At 37.1% G+C, this 21,898-nt stretch overlaps 3 protein-coding genes across 3 annotated transcripts in view; all 3 read left to right on the plus strand.

Moving 5' to 3' along the window:
• The window catches only part of LOC109464306, a 10,212-nt gene extending 1,982 nt beyond the window's left edge, over nucleotides 1-8,230 (plus strand). The window contains exons 2-9 of the mRNA XM_019761259.1: nucleotides 3,473-3,720; nucleotides 4,191-4,345; nucleotides 4,598-4,761; nucleotides 5,453-5,709; nucleotides 6,487-6,641; nucleotides 7,174-7,331; nucleotides 7,538-7,718; nucleotides 8,140-8,230. Coding sequence (XP_019616818.1) covers nucleotides 3,473-3,720; nucleotides 4,191-4,345; nucleotides 4,598-4,761; nucleotides 5,453-5,709; nucleotides 6,487-6,641; nucleotides 7,174-7,331; nucleotides 7,538-7,718; nucleotides 8,140-8,230 — 1,409 coding nt within the window. The remainder of the gene's footprint in view (nucleotides 1-3,472; nucleotides 3,721-4,190; nucleotides 4,346-4,597; nucleotides 4,762-5,452; nucleotides 5,710-6,486; nucleotides 6,642-7,173; nucleotides 7,332-7,537; nucleotides 7,719-8,139) is intronic.
• Nucleotides 8,231-10,431: 2,201 nt separating this feature from the next.
• LOC109464307 lies at nucleotides 10,432-16,134 on the plus strand. Its single transcript, XM_019761260.1, has 10 exons — nucleotides 10,432-10,653; nucleotides 11,009-11,163; nucleotides 11,329-11,477; nucleotides 12,020-12,267; nucleotides 12,470-12,624; nucleotides 13,013-13,182; nucleotides 14,439-14,538; nucleotides 14,735-14,918; nucleotides 15,596-15,701; nucleotides 16,130-16,134. Exons 1-10 carry the CDS (start codon nucleotides 10,432-10,434, stop codon nucleotides 16,132-16,134), a joined length of 1,494 nt encoding a protein of 497 aa, XP_019616819.1.
• Nucleotides 16,135-19,761: 3,627 nt separating this feature from the next.
• LOC109464308 lies at nucleotides 19,762-21,514 on the plus strand. Its single transcript, XM_019761261.1, has 4 exons — nucleotides 19,762-19,855; nucleotides 20,061-20,201; nucleotides 20,739-20,866; nucleotides 21,347-21,514. Exons 2-4 carry the CDS (start codon nucleotides 20,063-20,065, stop codon nucleotides 21,512-21,514), a joined length of 435 nt encoding a protein of 144 aa, XP_019616820.1. The 5' UTR covers nucleotides 19,762-19,855; nucleotides 20,061-20,062.
• The last annotated feature ends 384 nt before the right edge of the window (nucleotides 21,515-21,898 follow it).

Here is a 21,898-nt window from a genome sequence, read left to right on the forward strand (position 1 = left end):
TCTGGAGGTGGTTTTAATCATATACTAGTATATTATGATTGAGAATTTTAGTTTGTACGGCGTTCCAAAAGTACATTTGTTGGAGACGCTCCTGCAAGCTTCGCAATCGTGACAATCTTCCGACTCGGGCATCTCTTTTTACAAAACTTATCTTTGCAAAAATAAAACACAAAAATGCAAAAAGTCTGCCAGGGCTGGTTTGTACTGACTTGTCTGGGGTGCGGGAGCATGAAAATTTGGAATGTATCAGGAGAACTGTGCATATTCATTGTAAACGTCATTGGCCAAATCTTGATTTAAATATTCTAACTGCTAATCATCTAAGTGAAACAAAGTCAATCAAATTCATTTCATACTTTAAATTCTTACATCTTTAAAACATATCATATTATACATCTGTGATCTATAATAAGTTACTTCTAGAGTTAATAATAATTTACTTACTAGATGTAACATATTAATACTAACTAATGATAATGATTCCACCGATTCAAGCAAAGACACTCATACACCAAAAGAAGGTACAGGTTGAGCTGTCCTAGATATTAGTACAACTTTGTTTTTCGTTCTCATTTGCCAAAGTCTCAAAAGTACACATGTGGAAAACTAAAGCAAATGTCTACATGTCAACGTGCGCACAATGGTCTGTAGATCTAGAGAAAATGGTCTATTTTCAAAATAGGACCAGTGCTATAAGGAAATGAAAGTGTTTTGCTATGTGCTTTTAAATTGTTTTCAACCTTTTAGTTTTAGCACATTACATCATGAAATGAGACTTTTCATCTGTCTTACTTTTAGCTCCCCAGAAACTGGAACACTATCCTTGCAAGGTAGAAGACATGTTTCAGTTCATTCAGAAACAAGTCTGGTCTAATTACTGGACCACAAATTACACATAAATGGGCCATGAGTCTATTAGATCATACAAATCGATCATAAAATGTCGCAGTGAAGGGCAATATATGGCCGTTTTTGTGTAGTTGGAGGAAAACCATGCATGCATAGATTTGTGGTCAAAAATTATGCCAGTTTAAGGGGGCTCTGCATGGGGGGGGGGCATAAGGATACTTGAAAAATTGAATTAATCCAATGCTTGCATAATGACAATATCCAGTAATTTAGGCCTGAATTGTCATAAATATATCAAGGAATAGTCGATGATGGTATAGTCAATGATGGAGATACTTTTCTCATTTGAATTGATTGACATTATATTGTAATGCGATTCTTACTGGTCTGGGATTTTTATTTGGTAAAATTTATTGCTGTTTTGATTTAGATGACGGATTTTTTATGAATTGGTTTCCTTATCTTATACGCTGAGTACAACCAGATGTTCCTGTATATGTAAATGCTAACTAGTTCATTTAATCCAATAATGAAAGCCTGAGTATATTTGGCAAACCTGTATTTTCAGTGGCCTTTAGTTGAATTTGACTGTTTTTACTGTAATATTTAGCTTAAACGCATCATATTCTTAGTCCTATTGCCGAGATTGTCCATTTGGAGTACTTGTTCCTACGTGTATGCACCCATGTGGCTTGTGTTTTTTTTTGGTAGCTGGTTTCACACATGGTGTTGTGATAAACCCCATACATAGCCTTCATATTATTAAGCACAAAGTGAATTCACAAAATTAATTTTGAAAGATATTTACTAATGGAAATTAGAAATAAAATGTGATAAATTGTGTAAAATCAGTTTAAATTTGCTTTTTAGGTATCCTTGTATCCCCCATGTGGAGTCCCAACGAATATTTCTAGTTATTTTTAGCATTTTTCAACAATTGTTCATTGATCCCATGCAGCTGCACAAAAAATGCCCATGATTTACCCCGTAAAGAGACGTTGTTAGCAAATTTATTATGGTCCAAAACCCGGAAAACCCCCATAAAGACCCTTCGTTCACGGCCCGCGTTATGCGTGGCCCAATTAAACGACACTTGTTTTTGAATCAGCAGATGTTCCTCTTTCCAGCAACGGTAAAACCGTTTATCAAATTTGCCGCGTCACGGAGAAAAAGCTACTTAAAAATGACTAAAATTTAGAAAGATGAAAATTCTGTTTTCATTGGTTCTGGTAACCCCCTGGTATACCCTTTGAACTTCAATGTTGCATCTTCAATTTTTGTTTTGTAAAAGTAGAAGACCCATGCTATGTGACAAAAGAAACCCCATGTTCATATCATGATCAGAATTACCGTGGTGTCCATTGTAATTTCAGTAATTTTCAGCCATAAATTGTTAGATTTTTGAGGGTCTCAGAGGGGGGTCCCAGAACTCCATAACGAAAAATACCTGGAGGGTTTTAACTATATGGCTGTTAATAGTTCCTCATACCTATCTCACATACAAAGTATGAGCCGATTTGGCCGACCCCCATCTTCCGGCCTCTGCCTGGTTTTCTCGTGCAATGACTCTTAAGTTACTTTTATGGGGTTAATAGGTCATTGCATCAGTGTGTAGGACAGAAGTCTCAGGCTAGGGTTATCAGAAAATACAAGTGATTTCCAAACAACCTAAAGAACGTAGCTGCCTGAGTAGGCAAGGTCCTGAGAGTTGCCCAGCTGCCTTTATTGTCACTGGGAAGTCGCAAAATGTTTGGCAGGTGGAATTGTCTTATTTAGCTGTGTAATTAAAACTCTGTTTTCCTTTGAAATGTACATTTTTTTTTGTGTGGCTGCTATGGTTGTAATGAAGTGATGTTCCTAATTGACCCAAACTGATATGTGGAATCGTATAATGACCTTGTAAATTGAAAAAAAAATTGTAGGCTCATAACAGAATTTGAAGTACATTTATTAGTCAATATTAACTACCACTGCCTCTATAATGTCTGACATATAGAAATACCATTCATAAGTAAGATTGGTAGGATTTAATAACACAGGATTGAATATCCGTAAATAATTTCATCAGGTTGGTAAATGACTGAACGTTCTTTAATCACAACCATTCATTTTTCAAGAGCCGACGTTTCGATGACCTTCTGTCATCTTCATCAGGGCAATTCTGACTGGTTTACTGTGCACTGACGCTAGATGTTACTTGGTGCATAGTGCACTAAAGGTGTTACATAGTTCACAATGCACTTAAGCTAGTTTTTACTGTTTACAATGGGATCACAAACAATACATATGTGACAAGACTTTTAATAATTTCTATTTGAGACTGTGATAGCTCAGCATTGTCAGTTAACAAATTTTATATTATATATAGAACCTCTTTACATTTGGAACCGCATAATTCCCTATGATGTAACAATGCCTAGTATGTAACATTTATCTACGTTCCGGAATTCATTGTAAACAGTAAAAACTGACTTAAATGCACTATTATCTATGTAACACACTCAGAATTGCCCTGATGAAGATGGCAGACGGTCATCGAAACGTCGGCTCTTGAAAAATAAATGGTTGTGATCAAATATCTTTGCTATTGAATAGTTCTCTATATTTTTTTACCTTTTAATAGGAGGTGGTTCCTTCTCTGGCTTTATCTCCACCCATGGGAGTGAGCTTGGGACGGCGGTAGCTGACCTGGCATTTGAGAAGTGGGGTGTGTCAGACCTGTTCTTAGAGACAGCCTGTACTCTGGTAGAACAAGACTCTGCCAATCACTGTGAGCTGAATATGGCTGATTTAGGGCTTCCTGATGACTTTCAGTTTGCTCTCCATGACTTCTGCTTCGGCATTGAGGCCTGTGTAGATGTCGACCTTGTTGTAAGTATACAACACTCTGTAAGAATGTTTGATTTCGAATGGTGTGATTCTGCAACTTCTTGAAATACCAGCCAGTCCTTCAAATGTTATTTTGCCCGAGTTTCGATTGAGGCAGTGCTATTTTTGTGCAATGTAAGCAGATTTTCCCATATTAGGATTTGCTATTGACAGTGCTATGAGATAAAGAACATTTCTTTAACTTCTTAATTTGGTATCAATTAAAATCATTAATAGATTGGGACATTAACAAAATGTGTTTTTTTTTTCAAAGCACTGCCAAAAGACAACGTGTTTTACACGATGCATACGATGCATAACTCATCATACAGATGACGAAAAGGCTTTTTTTTGTTTCTAATTTTGTTAAAACTAAACCAATGTGTAACCCAGGATTTTGTATGGCCACATTTTTAATCAATAAATGACTGCATACATTCTGTAAATTAAAGATGTGCTCTCTGCTTATACAGATTCTAAGGAAGACTCTGAAGGCAGAAGTGAGCTTTGATCCCTGCAACTACACACTTGCAATAGCCCTGGGATCCAGGAGACATGTCCAAAAACTACTCGATGTTGAGTGGGGAGTAGAGCGGACATGGCTGATCGGAACACTTTTCCAGATCAGGTATCTGCATTTTTATATTCTTTCACTTACATAACTGTATTTTTTATGGTTATATAACTGTATGGTGCAACTGATACAGAGTTACATGAGTTACAAGATTTGTTTAACTTTGCTTTGCTGTACAACAAGCACACAGAGATTGAGATTGGTTCTATTATAATGATGCATTTTTGTCAGGTATGTTCTGAATGATTTCATAAAATGTGTAACAACTTCATTTAATACAGCTCTGCATGGTTTCTATTTTGGTAGACATACCATTTGGAACATGGCAGAAGATCAAAACTACAAAATCAGTCTTGACATTGCCATCTGTCTAGAGGAGGGAGATTGCAGCCTCACCCTTCAAGTCCTACAGGGCCTTGTCTTCCCCAAACCCTTCTGTAACATCAACGGGACTCTTCAATTCCTCAATGGTACTTCTACTGTTACTAATTTTACCTTTGTGCAGAGATGTGATGAACAGTGTGAGTGTGATAACTTGCGCGTGTGTCCGTGCTGTAGAATGGCATAATGTGGGTGGGGCGAATACTCTATTGGAAATTGTCAGACATAGGAATACAGGTCATAAGGAGTTCCAAAAAAGGTTCCATGTAAGATTATCTTATTTTCTGTCTTAAAGTTTTTGCTCATGATACGCATGTATGCTAGCTGGGAGCAGTGCATAAATATATTAAAAAAGAAATTCACAACAATGATGAAACATTAAGAACTAGAAAATCACAAAAAAAGCCGTGAATCTTTGATTTCTTCTTGAACTTGTTTACGGAATAGGTCCTGTTTTGCATAAGTTAGACGTATGATGTATGAATGTATTTATGTATTCCAAACGAAATTGCAATATTCCTGGAAGTATATGAAATATGAAGCGTATAACTTTACTTGGTACAACAGTTGCACAGCATTTTGTATAATGTTTTTAACTGTGCAGTGCACGTTTGATTTAAGTATAATCTGCATACTTCAGGTAACATTATTCAGCTAGCTGTATTCGGTTTACTTTAAAATCTGCAATGGTGACGTTTATGTGTGTTGTCTAGTGCCTTTACTTGTATCGTGAGAAAATATCTGCAGGGCAGTAGTTGCATTTTACATTTTTACCCTCAGGGATTAGTACCACCGCCTTCCTGAATTCCCTGGACCCTGCCTCTCTGGCTGCCGATGCGCTTGAATCACTTTTGATCCAAGTGTTTGAAGCACTCGGGATCTCAGACATGTACAGCACGGCCACCTGCACGACAGCTGCACCAGATGCTGCACCCTCCTGCCCTTGGACACCTGACTTCCCTGATGTGGACATTGTCAGTTGCAAAATGACTGACAGCTGCACTGGCATCATGTGCTGCGTTGATTTTGATTTCCTGGTAACATTGTTTCTAATATGTCACTTAAGGTTAGACATTCAGGTGAACGATATTTAAAGACAATAATTCAAACTGTTCTGTAAATACGGACAATGTAAGAACTCTCAAGTACATGGGACCCCACCATGCAAGCTTCCGAGGGACGAGTAGCAGTTCCTTAGATTTTGAGGAATTACCTTTCTTCATTAAAAAAGCGGCACTTACGAGTCTTTGTCATGTTCAACTGGTTTCTCCAGTTCCTTCACATGTGATTTGTGTCGATTTTTTATCTCAGTTCATTTAGAGACGCTGAACAAGAGCGAAACGTCCATCGCTTATTTAGTAGTAGAGTTTTAATTTTAACTGAATGCTGTTTCTATTTTTCAAGGTAGATACCAAACGTGACGATAATGAGTTATTCCAAAAGTGTGGTAGGCTTTGGTGCTTATTAACTAAACAAAATGTAAGTTTAAAATGCAGAAAGCCTATGTGCATAATACTCTGTGCATATGTGCATAGTGCTCCCCTTAATACTAGTTGAGGATGTTAGACCTTGATTTTTATACAGGAGGTGAGTAGAATACATTTATTCTGTATTAAGAATATTACATGTCACTATTCTCTGGTCTGACTTTGTACACATCTGAGGGAGAACCAGTCAAATGCGGATAGTTCTGGGTACGTAGTTAGAAACAGGGGTGCCTGCAATGCGTGCATACATGTTTGGCACATAGTAAACGATTAAGATCGCAATACTTTCTCCATGTTAATGATCTTTCGTCTCCTGTATTTTCACAGGCAGTGATCAAATCCTTTCCAGTCTATTTTGACATCGACTTCTGCATGTATAAGTTAGTGTTTGGCATCGGCAGCAAACAATACGAGTATCAGCTCTTTTCACTTCCATTAGCTCAAGAACAAACCATCACCATTGGACAGGCCTTTTACATCAGGTAACAATTTACTATCTACAGAGAATCTACAGAAACAGAGAATTTACACGGCTTCCGAGTTGACCGGTGCACATTAACGAGGGTTGAGATGTTAAATCAATAATTTCTGTGCGACTGCTGCCAATTTTCCAGCTGAATTAATTAAAGAAGTTAAGAAAAAAGTTAAAAAAGAGTCTAAAAAGAAAAAAGAAATCTATCGTTGCTGTTTAATAAACTTGCATTGTCTCTATTTAAGAAATGTTTTAAATATTATGCATATTAAACTACTGTAATGTGTTTTATCTAATAAATATCCTTATTAATCCTGGTAACAAAATTTAGCCAAAACTATTGGCCATTTCTGGTCAGTACACACAAATTTAGTTGAATGCAGACCTTCATAATTTCTAAAAGAGATTTTGTATTTTAGCTCAAAGCCAAGAAGACCTAGTAGCCCCGAATCAAACAAGGATGGATTATTTTAATAATTGACATACATTACTTCGTTACATGACATATTTGACATTATTCATCTTCCTGTCTTGCTGTGTAGGTTCACAATTTACCAGCATGAGATGGACTTTAGAGTCCACTTCACAGCGTCCCTGTGCATTGACGGGAGATGTGTGACCAGTGTGGACCTGTTATCAGGTGCAATAATCAACAAGCCGTTATGCAACATGACATCCATTGGATCTTACCAACTACCAGGTCAGACATTTGTTTTATTATGAGTTTTATTCTATGACATCCTTAGTAAATGTCATGTAAAATTAATGGTAAATTTGGTAAGTTTAAATGAAATACATCCATTTAAAAAAAAGTTTGCAATAGTTTTTTTCTAAATTAGAAATTCAGCAGTCAAAACCATAGCATTTTCTGCTAAATTATTATCATATAATGTGGCCACATTTTAGGGGACGACAAAATAGCGACCTTTGCCGCTTTATCCCGAGACTTTGGTGAAGAGGGTTTAAAGTTTGGCGTAGAAGCAGTGTTCAGGAAGCTTGGGATAGCTGACATGCTGAGTGAAGAAAGCTGTGTGGGGCCAACTCCTGAACCTCACACTGAAGACTGTTCCTATTCTCCGCTTCCAGAGTAAGTAAAAACGGTTACCGTTTTAGAGTCAGTGTTGTTTACCTTGTATTTGCACAGCATTCACTACCATCTATATAGCAAACTGTATGGTTTGGGTGTATTTCTCGCACCGCAGTGAAATGAAGCAGATGCAGAAGAAGCTACGCCACCGCAGTGCAAAAAAAGTCAAAGGTCTATGACCCGGTTAAGACATCAAATTTCTGACTATACTTTGTAAAAATGCCACAGGACAATGGTTAATAAACTATATTGCACACATCTAGAGCATTAGAGTTATACGTACTGTGACTTTACTACCCATTTTATTCATATTGTTAGGGCTAGTATGAAGTAAATAAGTAACTGATCAAGACGACAAGAATTTCATATAACGTCAGTAGGATAATTTTTTCAGAAATCTTGCACGTGTTTTTTTTTTCAGACTACCAGGCGTCTCTTGTGTTTACAGTCAGTATTGTCTCGGCATCATATGCTGTGTGGAGATTGATTTGAAGGTATGGCGTCGAACATGAATCTAAATACTAGTATATAATCACTACATATGTTGCGATCTTGTTTTGGTACTGATATATTTGCTATGGATCTTTTATTTTGCGAGAAAACTGTTTTGAAATATATTCTAGCCCATACTTAGTATTGATGATTTTTTTTTTCGTTTTCTTCTCCTTCCGTCTCTGAAGTCGTTTTATTTCACCCTTACTTTGTTCTATGGCAAACTGACAACGCATTATATAAGATCCATTCTCTCTATATGACAGATTGCAGCTTACTCATTCAAAACATGGTTGGCGATTGATCCTTTGTCCTTTCGACTCTCCGCTGGGATTGGAACCAGAGAGTTTGAGTACAGCCTGTTCACTTTCCCATGGGGAGAGGACCAAGAGAACATCGTCGGAACAGTCTTCAAACTGATGTACTGCGAACATTTTTGTTTTGCATTCTAGTTCAGAAAATATTTCTTAAATAACTCTTCTCTCTTGCTAATTTCTTTAAATTTCAGTTGCTCAAACCCATGTTAATCTTCCTATTCCTAGCTGATCTTCAGATTGGTTATAACTATCGTGTTGTATGAACTTCAAATGTCTCTCTCCTTGGTGCTAATTGTTGTTGAGTACTACACTATCAACTTATAACTGTTTCCTTAATGCAAATTTGCCACCGCTATCTCTAGCTGATGATCTCACCTCACATATCTTTAATTAGTGAATTATTTGCCAACATCACTGATTCCAACCCACCAGGAACGACGAATGTTGATGATGATGATGATGAGCGATTCCTCTTTCTAATGACTTTAACTTTCGTATTGATCATTGCACACTACCTGGCTAATAATTAAAAAGTCGGTACATTTTCGCGATTTCTTTGCATGGCAGCACGTTGGTAGAAGGTCTGCGCCTGTGCAAAATCAAACGGGACCAGCATAGCACTTCCACATGGCATCTCCCATTACAACTTCCATGTTGATACTTTGAGGCTTCATTTACTAACACTGCAGCTTAGTTGATCTTAGTCTTTTTCTGCTTTGAAAGAATGTTTAAACAAAACAAAACAAAACACACGTAAATAATTTCATCAGGTTGGTAAACGAATGGATAGCAAAGTTCTTTGATCACAACCATTTTTTTTCGAGCCGACGTTTCGATGAATTACTGGTTTGACGTGCCCTGACACTAGCTGTTACTTGGGGCATAGTGCACTAAATGTGTTACATGGTTCACTGTGGCTCGTAAAAATGGTTGTTATCAAAGAACCCAGCTATTCAAAACAAAACAGCATGTGAATTTTTGTCATGAATCACAGATACAATATCGAGGACCTGACAGCTCAGAAAGCGTTTGGCCTGAGTCTGTCCCTCGATGCCAGAGTAGATTCCCCTGTGACGAGTCTGTTAGGCAAGTTTGTCCGTCGATCTGCCGAGGATCACGTCCATTTCCCACTATTGGTCGGGTCTACTGTACTCAGACCTATTATTACTTCAGGGTTTACACTTCCAGGTGGGTTCAACACATTTCTTTCTATATGGAATCATTCAATTTTTAATGGACACGGGCTAATGGAAAATAGTAAACCAAGGCTGACATAACGTAATTAGCTATCGGCTGGCTCGGATCTGGGATATAGTAAATCCAAGGCCTTGCAATCTTAAGACATATTTTACTAGGACAATCGACCGTGACTCATTTAAATCGAGGGCGAAAAGTAGTGCATGTTACAGTGAGATGTCTGTGAGATTTCAAACTCTATCAAGTTGTTTGAGTAACTGTTTATTTCAATTCAATTGTAACAAGACAATACATTGGCAACCCAGGCAGCATGGCTGATTTGGGGTGCCAAAAGATACAAAATTTAAACATACACAATATAACATGCTAATACAGCAAGCTAACAAGTACGACATTAAATTATTTGAGTAACTTCATTGAGTAACTATTGTCTTCCAACTTAACACCACACTCTGCATGCACATGACTACGACTGGTTACATGGGGTCATGCAATCTGTTACATTAGCTTTTGGACACTAACATATTTATTTTTGTTTTGTTGTTTAAAATTCAATACATCATAAAAAATATGATCTTGTCATTGCTGTTGACAAGCTTTTCTCTATTATGTGCTTAATAGAGTTTAAGAAAAAAATGTTCAAAGAACTGATGTTTCCTTCTTCAGGGAATGGTACCATAGTTGGCTTTAGTGAATTCCTTGGAAATATGGCAGTTGGTGCCATGGACGTGACAGTCGAGGCGCTGTTCCGCTCACTCGAGATCTCTGAGCTATTTTTGAGTGAGCCGTGTGCAGACGTAGTTAACAAAGAAGTTCCTGAAACATGCTCGAACCAAAACGAAACCCTGCCAAACACACCTGGGCTTCTCACCTGTGATTATACTGAAGACTGCAGTGGGATAGAATGTTGCATGGTCGTAGACTTCAAGGTATTACTCATTTATCAGTTTTTATTGTTTGTAGGAAAAATATTGATAAATAATAGAAATTATGACTAAAAACTAATTATTTCTCAGTTTTACGTCTAAATGTTTTGAGTTAATGTTGTAGGAACTAAGATAGTTATGTTTTGCAATGAACACTCTGAGAGGTATAAAGCAGACTGTGCACCTTTTTGTTCTTACATTGTATGATACACATATTGAAGATCTTTCGCATGTCCTAGCATAATATGGGATTTATAAGTATATACAGCATTTTTGATAAGCCTTTTCTTAGGTTATGTCTCTTAGATGATTTGCTGGTCCAAATGCCCCCTTTTCATCTAATAACTGCCATTTTTAGATCGTTACCAGGACTTTCAAGCTTTGGTTTAAAGTGGACACCAGTGTGTATAGCCTGTCATTAGGATTCGGCAGTGTCACCTGGACTCCCAGCATCTTCACTTTCCCCTGGGGACTACAGCAGTCTCAAACTGTAGGCGATGTGTTGAAAATCAGGTGGGCGACTAATCAGTTTTAGTTCTATGGCCGGCTTTGCGGAAGAGTACATGTTTGATAACACAATACTTAAGTCAGTTTATAGCGTAAGATTTACAAATTTTGATTTTCCAGACTTGGTTGTTAGTGCTACTGGATGGCACCGACCTATTGTTGTTTTTTTAGATACGCTGTGGATAAGATTGGTATCGAGTACAAGACTAACCTTGAAGTGGACGTCAATATTGAAGGGAGATATCTAAGCATCCCCATATTAAATGGGCACATGTTCCAGGAACCTACACTAGACTTGAGCAAACCATTCTCCTTGCCAGGTACGAATAAGCTTTTTTAATTGTTTTAATCGTTGTCACCAAATAAATATACTAAACACATAGCAATACAGGTCCTTCACCCTGGGCGGTTTTTCCTATTCCCTTACCTTGGACCATATTCCCTGGCCCTGCTGGTGTCCGTTTTTTTTTCTTTTTTTTTTACAAAAAACAAGATGTGTATTACATTAGACGTTTTATTTTGTTTTATACGTTTTATTTTGATAAGTGGTGCTGGCCATATAAACTATGTTTTGATCGGGTGCAGTGGCAGTTTTGAATATTACAATAACATAAATTTCAAGATGGCATAAATAACATAAATTTCAAAACATATACAAAATGGAAGAAAAACGATATGTATAATCCAGTGCTGATACTATTTGTATCCCATGTAGTATCTGCTGTTTTGCTTTAGCGCTCTGGTAAGATGCTGCATTTAATGTTTCAGGGGTAATTGTTTACATTTACAAAATGGATTTCTCATTTATCTCACAAATTGATGATTATATTTTTCTTATTATTTCTCCACGTGTTTCTTCCAGGTTCGTCAGTGTCTTCCTTCCTGTCAGATGTAGGCTACAGTGCAGGAAACGCCGTGGCCAACATAACCCAACAGGCTGTATTCCGTCATTACGGCATTTTTGATTTCGTTGATTTAACATGTGACATGGCAGCTATCACAAGCACTACTAGCTGCCCTGACATCCCCCTACAAGAGCGTGATGGTGTACGGTGCGCAGTTAACCAGGACTGCTCTGGAATCCATTGTTGTGTGGAGTTAGACTTGCTGGTGAGAAACGTTCACTATGTTAAAATGAATAGATAGTAGTTCCAAACTATATACACGTACATGTACAAGTGTATGAAAAACTCCATATTGGGAAATTTTCTCTCGTCAATACAATTACGGTATTGCCATGGTGACATTTATCACGTAAGTCACATACATCTACATGTACTCATTGAATAACTGTATGATAACTAATCCACAGGTTGCTCAGAGGTCCTTCTTGTTGACTTTCAAAGTTGACCCAGATGATTTTGAGTTCCACTTCAGTATCGCAAATAAAAACTTCAATGTCAGCCTGTTTGGTGTACCCTGGGGACTTCAACAGGTTGCGTCTGTTGGGAACATCTTCAAACTGGCGTAAGCTTGCTATTAAGCATTCAGTTCATATAACATTTCACTCTGCATCAACACGTTACGTTACATTTCCAATACGTTCAACTTGATCAAGGGGATGAGACTTAAAATACTTATACCATGGCAATTAATGATTGTATGCCCCAATCCATGCACTTTCAATCAGGGTGAACAAACGTGATAATATAGCACCGGGTGTTATATACCCTTAATAATCTATATACATAACTTTGAAAATATCTATAACAGTCTCGAAATATCAGAATCTAGTGCTTTCTAATTTGAAATGATGCTGAACTCTATTATAATTACTCATGACATAACTCCCTTAAATTAATCAGTACCTATTTTTAAAATACGCATTATTGACTGTTGATTATTTTGCTTGCAGGTACAAGATGGACAGTTTTGACTATGGAAGACAGTTTCAAGTAGATTTCAGCGTTTCTATTACCATCGACAACATTCAACAAGATATACAGCTCTTAGAGGGAGTGCATATAATCACCCCAGCCAAGAACTCCAATGGTCCTGGTAATGCAGAGCTGCTTTCTTTTGGAGGTATTAACTGTATGTGTCATTAGTATTTTAGTATTTTGCTTCCTCTATCTGAATAAGAGGACTGTCATCATCTGATCACGGTGGTCAAAATTGGGCCCCGATCTCCCCACCTGCAGTAGAACCCGAACCATGTTCGATCTGACGTAATTCGAATAGAACGGTGTTCGAAATGAGGTCACCCGCGGTTATTTACAGTAAACCTGGGTCTTCCGGCCCCTTTTTACATGTGTACCTCCTAACAGAAAAAAATCCACCTTTTAACAAATATATACCATTTCCTGGACAACTACATGTCTGCCTTCATTTTGTAGTGGGCTGGAACATGAAACGAAGCTACTGCCGTTATTGTGGGTGACCTGGAAGATCGCAATGCTTGTACTCGCCAGCCTAAATAAACACTGCCTCATATTCATGCCGTAAGACATTCGCGCAAAACTCGTTTAAGATTGGAAGCATGGAGAGTCCAACATATCTCATTGACGGCTCAAAATAACCGTAACGGGTTTGTCCAGAATCGTGTCTTAGGGATATTCGAAAAAGGACCTTGATTTTGACTTATGAGCAATTGAGTGCGAAAAATGTCAAAAAATGCCGTTTTTTCACATTTATGTCGACAAAAACTATACTTAAAATCAGAAATTAAAAAATTCCTAAGACACGATTTTTGATCTTATTCCTAGTCGTCGAAAAACATAAAAATCTGGGATTTTGGGTAACATACGCAGCCAATCTTAAACGATGTTTGCCTAAAAGGATGACTCGGACTGGCGCTCCAAATCCCGCAAAAAATCGTCTTTCGGAGCGAGATTTTTCAAAATTAGAAATTTAACTTAAACAACTAAAATTAAACCTTTGTAAACACGATAATTCCATTTTATTTTGACGGAATTTACCCTTCAATACTATTTGTTTATTTTCAAGTGGTTTTACGGGTAGTTCAAAACAGGCCAAACTTGCGTCTTGTAACCTGATACGTTTTCGAACCCCCCTAGCAATGGGAAAAAATGCCGTAGTGACAGACCGCCGTGGATTTTGGTCCACAAAAATATTGCATTGTTATGTCTGTTTGTGGTTGTGATACTTTCATTCGTTTTACAGTGGCATAGTCAAAACATAATTTAGCTTGAGTGACTCACATATATAAAGTTATCAAAGGTACAGACAAGGTAGTAAGGTTTTGAAGGACTACCGAAGATGATTGTAACAGATTTATTACTTTTATATTGAGATACAATTTTAGTCTGGTTTCTCCTTAGATATCCTGGCAACCATCAAAGAGCTGCCATCTACATTACGAAAGGAACAGATTCTTCCATTTGTGGCATCAGAACTAGGAATGGAAGTAGATGACCTCAGGTACCGATACATCTGATGATCTGATAATTCGTACAGTAGCATTTAATGCAACAGTTTCTATATATTTGTTTCTCATTGATTTTTTTCTTGAGGTACATTTTTGGCTTTGATAACCACGATTAATGTACAGATGTCTATCCCATTACACATATATCATGGAAAATAAAAACTGAAATATGTTTTTTGTTGATCCAAGATCGCCAGATGAGTGGGCTATAGAACTGGATGCTGAATCTGTTCCTGATTGCCCCTTGGCAGACGTATCTAAAAATGCATCTTCATCAACAAAGGGAATGATTAAGTGTGCCCCACTCTCTTACTGCCAGGGTATCAAGTGTCATGTCATTCTTGATCTCAAAGTTGTGCAACCAAAGATTCAGGTACAGTATACAGCAGTTACTATAATTACAGCACTTATAAAGTGAAGACAATTTTTGGACGTCTAAAAGGGAACAAAAGTCAGACAAGTCAAGACAAGATAATGCAAATGACCTTTAATAATTAATTCACTTTATTTTCATATCAATCAATACTTTGTGCTTATAAACCTGCATTTCTCCTCTCGTCTCTCAGTCACTGACGAAAGCTAGTGGATACTAGCTGAAACGTCTGACCGTCTCCAAAATCATATCCAGTTGCTTGAGTAACTGCTTTTTGGTGTAATTTTATTGTTTGCAGCTCCTTGAATTCACTGCAAACAATTTACATGTTCTAAATAATTCTAGTAGCTAAAACTGCAGCTGTAATGACATTAAATGGAATCATACAATAATATTATCAAACTTTGGCAGTGATGTAGTATGTAGCAATTTCATATTCACAAAATACATGCATTAAAAAAAGACAAAAAAAAAACGTTTGTTTCGATTGTAAATGATACCTAATTTTTAATGATACTGATGTCATGGTCATTAACGTAACAGACTTTAAATTTACGGAACTGCTGTTGTATTTTTACTGCAGTATTTTTTTGTTGTACAAGATACAACGCATTTCATATACTGTCATATATAACAGAGTTTACATACTATGACTAATCTTTTCTGTTATTTTCCAGTTCTCGTTTGAGATTATGCCATGTTTTCCTAACTTTGGGCTGAGATTGAATCTGGAGAATATGCAGAGAAACATCAAGTTTGGCAGCACTTATGATATCAGAGAAGGTAAATACGTTTATCCTGTTTTTATCAACGTTTTGCATGTATAATGCATGTATACTATCAACTACAGCCAAACATGTACTAGTCACAATTCAGAGTCTGTTCTTGAAGCACGTGGCCATGTCTGCTACTCTTTAGTAGTTTCTTATCCTGACATAGACACATCCATTAACCACTCTGTTTAAAGTGGTGTGGTCACTATTAACAGGTTTAACTCTAAGGTTCACACACTCTTAGACGCATATTAGATTTTCGATAATATTGGTTTCATGAATTGTCCAGTGACCAACAGCAATAGTTAAGTGACGTCCACATGAATCCAAGTTCACGGAAATTTTGGTAGCCAGTTGGTGCAGCTGTACACAACATGACATCCCTAGGCAATCTCCATGTGGGGCACAAGTGATGTTTTCATCTTCTTTAGGTTTCAGACTAGGACAGACTGTAGAAAGAGCAACCGGACTTTATATACATGCATGGCTTACAAAGGTTACTGCAGTCTGGAATCTTACCATGACTAGTCTGTGTAACTCAAACTCTGCCGTCCCCGGCTTTAATGCCCCCCCCCGGCAGGTATGCCTTACCTTTCAAATGAAAACAACACATGTAAATGATGGTTCTTAGATAATATTACCAGTACCAACACAGATTAGATTTTAAACTAATTATATCGAATCAAGCAAATCGGATTGTCAGACCTGTTTTACAAAAACCCACGGCCATGATAACCCTAAAAATATATTTATGTCACAAATTCATGATAATGTATTAAAGAGAAGTCGTTTCTATACATCTGTATGAAATATAGCCTGAAATCCCTTCCTGATAATTCACGATACATGCAGGCTAGGACGAAACATGTAATAATCCTGCCATATTTCATTCCCTTCCCCGTAATAGATTTACCTGTAAAGATTGTTATTATGTTAAACTTTTATCAACATATGATGGTGATTATATATTTCAGGACCGTTTGAGTATGAATCATTTGGAGACAGCCTGAAGCTGAGATACAGCGTGATGTTGACTGACGACCAACAGTTCAGAAGCACCTTTAGCCTGCTGGTCTGTGTGAACAGGATCTGTTTTATAGACGTTGATCTGGTGTCAGACATCGTCATTCCCCGGCCAAGCAGCTGTGGGAGGCGGCGGAGGGGTGTGGAGATCACAGATGGTGACATCTTTCTATTTTACATTTTTGCTTATGTTCAAATATCATAATGTTTTGGGGGATATATTAGAAAATAATTAACTTGGATTTAACTAGTCTATCTAGTTCTAGTTATAAATCATGAACATGCTCAAGGTGTGGCTGGCCTTAAACAAGGAGATGCTGTTACGTATTGCATAAATAAATCCTTTTGTTTCTTTTTCATGTCTAAAGTTAGGTTTTGGGAAATTCCTTACAGGATCCAGTTATCCGTAAGGAATATTTTAACAAGAGAGAGAGAGAGAGAGAGAAGGAGATAGAGAGAGAGAGAGTATGCATAGACTCCCATACTCCTTCAATATAATGTAGCAGTGTTAAAGTTTTTTGTCTAATTCAAAGAAAAATTTTACAAAATAGGATTTAATTTAGTAGAGTGACCCCATTAGCAGTTTGAAGAAGAGGAGAAAGCAGTTATCCACAGTTATACACTATTATCATACAGCCGGGTGACGTTGACCAATCAGAAGGCTCCATTCCACATTCTTTATGTCGCCGTAATGTCACAAATAGAGTCAAAATCGGGTATTTATTCATCCCAATCCATACATTAAACAAAATGAATAATCACCCGCATATGACCTCAGGTGACGCAATAGAACACGGCTCTACTTCTAGAAAATCCAAAAATAACTTGAGTTGTGTTCCGATGACCTCGGGTGACTCCCATTAGAGCACCTGTTCCCTGACTGTGACCCAGATAGAAGGCCATAGAACGTGAACCCCCCAGTGACCTCAGGTGACTCCAGATGGAACAAATATTCTATGTTCTATTCAGCAGGTGCAAGGGGTAAATTGTACATTGTGTCACTCTTCACTGCATCAGTTTGGATAGGCTATCGTGTAAGCTATATGATAATAGCGTTAATGTTCCGCCCTTTCTCGGTGAATATGGTGTGATAAAGTCAGTTCGCTGCGCTCACTTGGTGGCTTTATTCGGTGGTTATAGCAACTGACAAGGCTTTATCACACCATATTCACCTCGGGGCGGGACATTACCCTTAGTTAATACCTTGGTAGATTTTTGGACAGAAGCAAAACAATGCTTTTCTAACCACATGGGAACCCACTGAAATATGACAGGTTCTAATATTATTTGTTTGATTCTGTAACCACGTTCTTATTTTGAAGTCTTATTTTGATAAATTATTTATTATTGTTATTATTTTGATAGAGATTTCGTATGTCCTTTTTCTGTATAAGCCATTGCCACCTTCTCTTTTTTTAGATTACTGACTTCCTTTTCTCCCGTCTGTTTCAGTGGGTTTACGTTCTCTGCGGGACAACAATTTCAACCAACATCACATGCGTGCTACATTACAAGGGGACATCGGATCCTGTCTGCAGGACCTTAATCGCCACTACAGGGGACAAGGTACGGTGTCTTTATCAGGAAAAGGGGTCCAAGACAGTTCAGAATCTAAGTCACTGTATAGCCAGTACAGTACCTTTCTCGGACTTTCTAAAGCAGCACTAAATGTATTATCGTATTAAAAAGTTAATAATATACAATGTTAGGACACCCAAGTAATATGTACACATCTTGTACTCCCTAACTTGTATGAGATGAATTGAATATTTCAGTACAGCTCAGGGCATAGCCTGATTAAATCCATTAACAGTTTTCCGGCCGCCCAACATCCAGCCGGGGAGGGGCCATTAAAGCCGGGGAAGCAGAGTTTACGTTACACAGACTAGTCATGGTAAGATTCCAGACTACTGCAGTAACATTTATAAGCCATGCATGTATATAAAGTCCGGTTGCTCTTTCCACAGTCTGTCCTAGTCTGAAACCTAAGGAAGATGAAAACATCACCTGTGCCCCACATGGAGATTGCCTTGGGATGTCATGTTGTGTACAGCTGCACCAACTGGCTACTAACTTTTCTGTGAACTTGGATTCATGTGGACGTCACTTAACTATTGCTGTTGGTCACTGGACAATTCATGAAACCGTTCCAAAAAGACAAAATGGTAAGATGCTATTCCTTATGCATTTCAAAATTGTGGCACACACCCGTTCCTTCTTCTTTTTCTTCTTTCGCGTTTAGTCAAATATTTGTTGCTTTTTTACTTCGTATATGTTGAAATATCATTACCTACATGTATGCTAAGTACTAAATTCTAAGTCTACTGACTTTGCTGTAAAGTTGGCATGTGTAGCCATTAACGGCATTATTAACCATTACCAGTCAAAGTGAGGAATGTTTTGATTTCCATGATTATCTTTGCTTCTAATATGACACTGTCAACAATTATCTTAATTGAGACCTCAGGCACACAATGTAAAAAAAACTCCCATCGTCTGATCTTGTCTTGAAAAACCTGCTATTGTGATGTTCAAGAGAGAAAATTATTTAATCTTTAAGATGACCATATGCATTAACTATCATTCTCTTTAGTATTTTCCAAAAAGGAGCAGGTGACAGATCTGGTGGACATTTTGTACTCGGTCGTGAACCCAGACGACCACAGGGTAGTTTTTGAACTGTCACTGCAAGTTTGTGATGGAAGAACAACAGAGGAGACTTGCCAAAAGATCGAAATAGTAAAGGTAGGAAGACGTTTAATTGGTTCATGGATGAAGGGTTAATGAACCGTCCCGGGGTGTATATGGTGTTATAAAGCCTTGGTAGTTGTGAATAAAACCTTATGAATCATGTGTATACATATCTAATCTAGGCATTATTTTCACAAAATTATAATACAATTTAATTCCGTGGTACTGCTCTGTGTATAACAGTAATAACTGGTTCTACAATTCCCAGCAATGTGCGTCCTTCGTAATGCCATCATATCCTTCCATAATTGTGTCCATATCATATCATATCTTCTTAATTGTCTCAGGAGGCAGTTGTAACCCTGCTTGGCTGTAGATTAGACAAGGCTGAGGCAGTGTCAGCAGGAGCATCATACCATCGCTACCGAAGGAGTGTGTCCACTGCAACAAGTGAGCATTTTTTCTTTTTTTAAGATAGAAAGAGAACTGGTAATGGGAACATGTCTATTGCAACCTTATAAAAGAGTTACACTTGGTTGACAGTTTTTCTTTATAAATGAAATATAGAAAATGCTATAACAAGTTTTATTACAGTTTTATTGATTAAAATTTTAAAATAAAGATTCAGCAGAATATATTTTTCTTTCTCTGTAAGATATGTCCAAGCAGACACAAAGAAGTCCTCCTGGAGAAAGGCATGCCTTCTTAGCAACATACAAGAGACAACAACATCTCATCAAGCAGCGCCTCGATAGTAGAATTGCAGTGGTCAAAGTTGTCAAAAGAGAACCATCAAGTAAGTGAAAATTATGCAATATCTAAAATTATCAGTCAACATCAGGGAATGAATCTTGGGATAAAAACCTGGAAAGTCTGAAGTCTTTGCTCAAAGTTTTAAACACTTACTATAAAACGATACAATCCAGTGGGGATACAAGATGTACAGAACTGTTGTAAGCCTCTGACATTGTTGACAGGACACACAGAACAACGTGCAGTTACATCTGAAGAAACACATACCTGAAAGTAGAACACTGCCTTGTTTTTAATGAAATAAACATTAAGGGATGATAATAGGAAATTAATGTTGTTTCAATTATTGTTATTTAAGTCTTCGTGTGACTTATTTTGTATTACATGTATTTTTCATAATTACTTTTTGGTACTATTATTATTATTTGTATTATTATTTTTATTATTAAGTGGTCGGGGAGCTTATAAAGGCATTTGCCTGTTTCCCTTAGCCATTTGTATTTATGTAAATATATGTAAAAAATAAAGCTGAAATAAATAACTAAAAATGTACCTAAATCACTGTTTCGTTTCATTCCAGCTTGTGCTGCCAATGAATTCTGGAATAATACAATCGGAGAGGTCCGTGACATGTTGGATCTGCACGCAGTTGACCCAGTCATCGCCTTCCAGCTGATTAAAGACCTCCAGGAACTGTATGCGCAACTGGTATGGTATGAACTTGTGAATTAAAACAATCTGACTGTAGCTTTAGAACTTTTAGTGGTCACAGGACTGTCACGACTTCGATGAATTGAACACAGTTCAATGAGCACAGATATCATTTTCACATTATTTGAACAATGTACTAGTCTTTACATGTTGATAGTGAAGACCGATGGGTGACCATGCCTTTTTTCTTTATTTTACCCAGGGCAACTTAATAAGACCGTTTTTTTAGTGGGACTATTATGGGATTTATTAAGATGAACTATGGGATTTAAGATTAAGTCCCAAATCACAAAAAAAAACAGCACATTTATTAAACAATTTAACTAAAGCATCAATTACCGATGATCTGAATTCATTTCTTTTACAATTATGATTTTTGCTGATAAGCGTAAAACTGATGACTCGTTTCCAATTTACAATGTGTCAAAGGTGTCAAAACGCCTTATTGTAGATGTTTATGCTGACGTTGTTTTGCAGGTTGAAGAGGCCATTGACCTTCTCCTTAGCAAGAATGTGGAAGACATATTTTCTTCCTTTGACATCAAACTACATGGGACATTCAACTTTCCCAGACGTACCGTTAACTTCTTCGACTACCAATACTTCATCTTGGTTGGAGGGCTGGTGCCTGTGACTTTTGGTTAGATTGATTGATTTTGCTGTTTTTGTCTATTCCAAGACGAAGCTGTTTACATATATTGCGAGGCATTTTTTTTCTTTTATTCAAATTTAAACTTAGAGTATGTATTACTTATATAATATTACATGCATATTCATGTTTTAGTATTTAGACTGGTTCACTTTCCCATGACAAGAGACAAACAGTAAGAACAAAAATATTGCAAAATCCTACTGTAACATTTTTTCTAGGTTAAAAAAAAGTTTAAAATTTTGATATTTTACAAATTCTATCAACAAAAATATGGTATTTTGTCAACTGATATTGCTGAGTCAGATAAAACATATGTGAAAAACGTACTGCAAGTTGAAAAGCTAACATTACATTTATTAAACAACTAGATTAACAAC

The sequence above is a fragment of the Branchiostoma belcheri genome, unplaced genomic scaffold, assembly GCF_001625305.1.
Source record: "Branchiostoma belcheri isolate BF01 breed outbred unplaced genomic scaffold, Haploidv18h27 scaffold136, whole genome shotgun sequence".
NCBI lineage: Eukaryota > Metazoa > Chordata > Leptocardii > Amphioxiformes > Branchiostomatidae > Branchiostoma > Branchiostoma belcheri.

What these genes read in the sequence shown, in the direction of transcription:
- LOC109464307 (XM_019761260.1), top strand. Translation starts at nt 10,432, where the DNA reads ATGGCAGTTGGTGCCATGGACGTGACAGTCGAGGCGCTGTTCCGCTCA. An exon ending in ATGGAAGTAGATGACCTCAG is followed by an intron (nt 14,539 to 14,734) that starts GTACCGATACAT and finishes TGTTGATCCAAG; the next exon opens with ATCGCCAGATGAGTGGGCTA. An exon ending in TTGTGCAACCAAAGATTCAG is followed by an intron (nt 14,919 to 15,595) that starts GTACAGTATACA and finishes GTTATTTTCCAG; the next exon opens with TTCTCGTTTGAGATTATGCC.
- LOC109464308 (XM_019761261.1), top strand. Translation starts at nt 20,063, where the DNA reads ATGTCCAAGCAGACACAAAGAAGTCCTCCTGGAGAAAGGCATGCCTTC. An exon ending in TGTCAAAAGAGAACCATCAA is followed by an intron (nt 20,202 to 20,738) that starts GTAAGTGAAAAT and finishes GTTTCATTCCAG; the next exon opens with CTTGTGCTGCCAATGAATTC. An exon ending in AGGAACTGTATGCGCAACTG is followed by an intron (nt 20,867 to 21,346) that starts GTATGGTATGAA and finishes GTTGTTTTGCAG; the next exon opens with GTTGAAGAGGCCATTGACCT.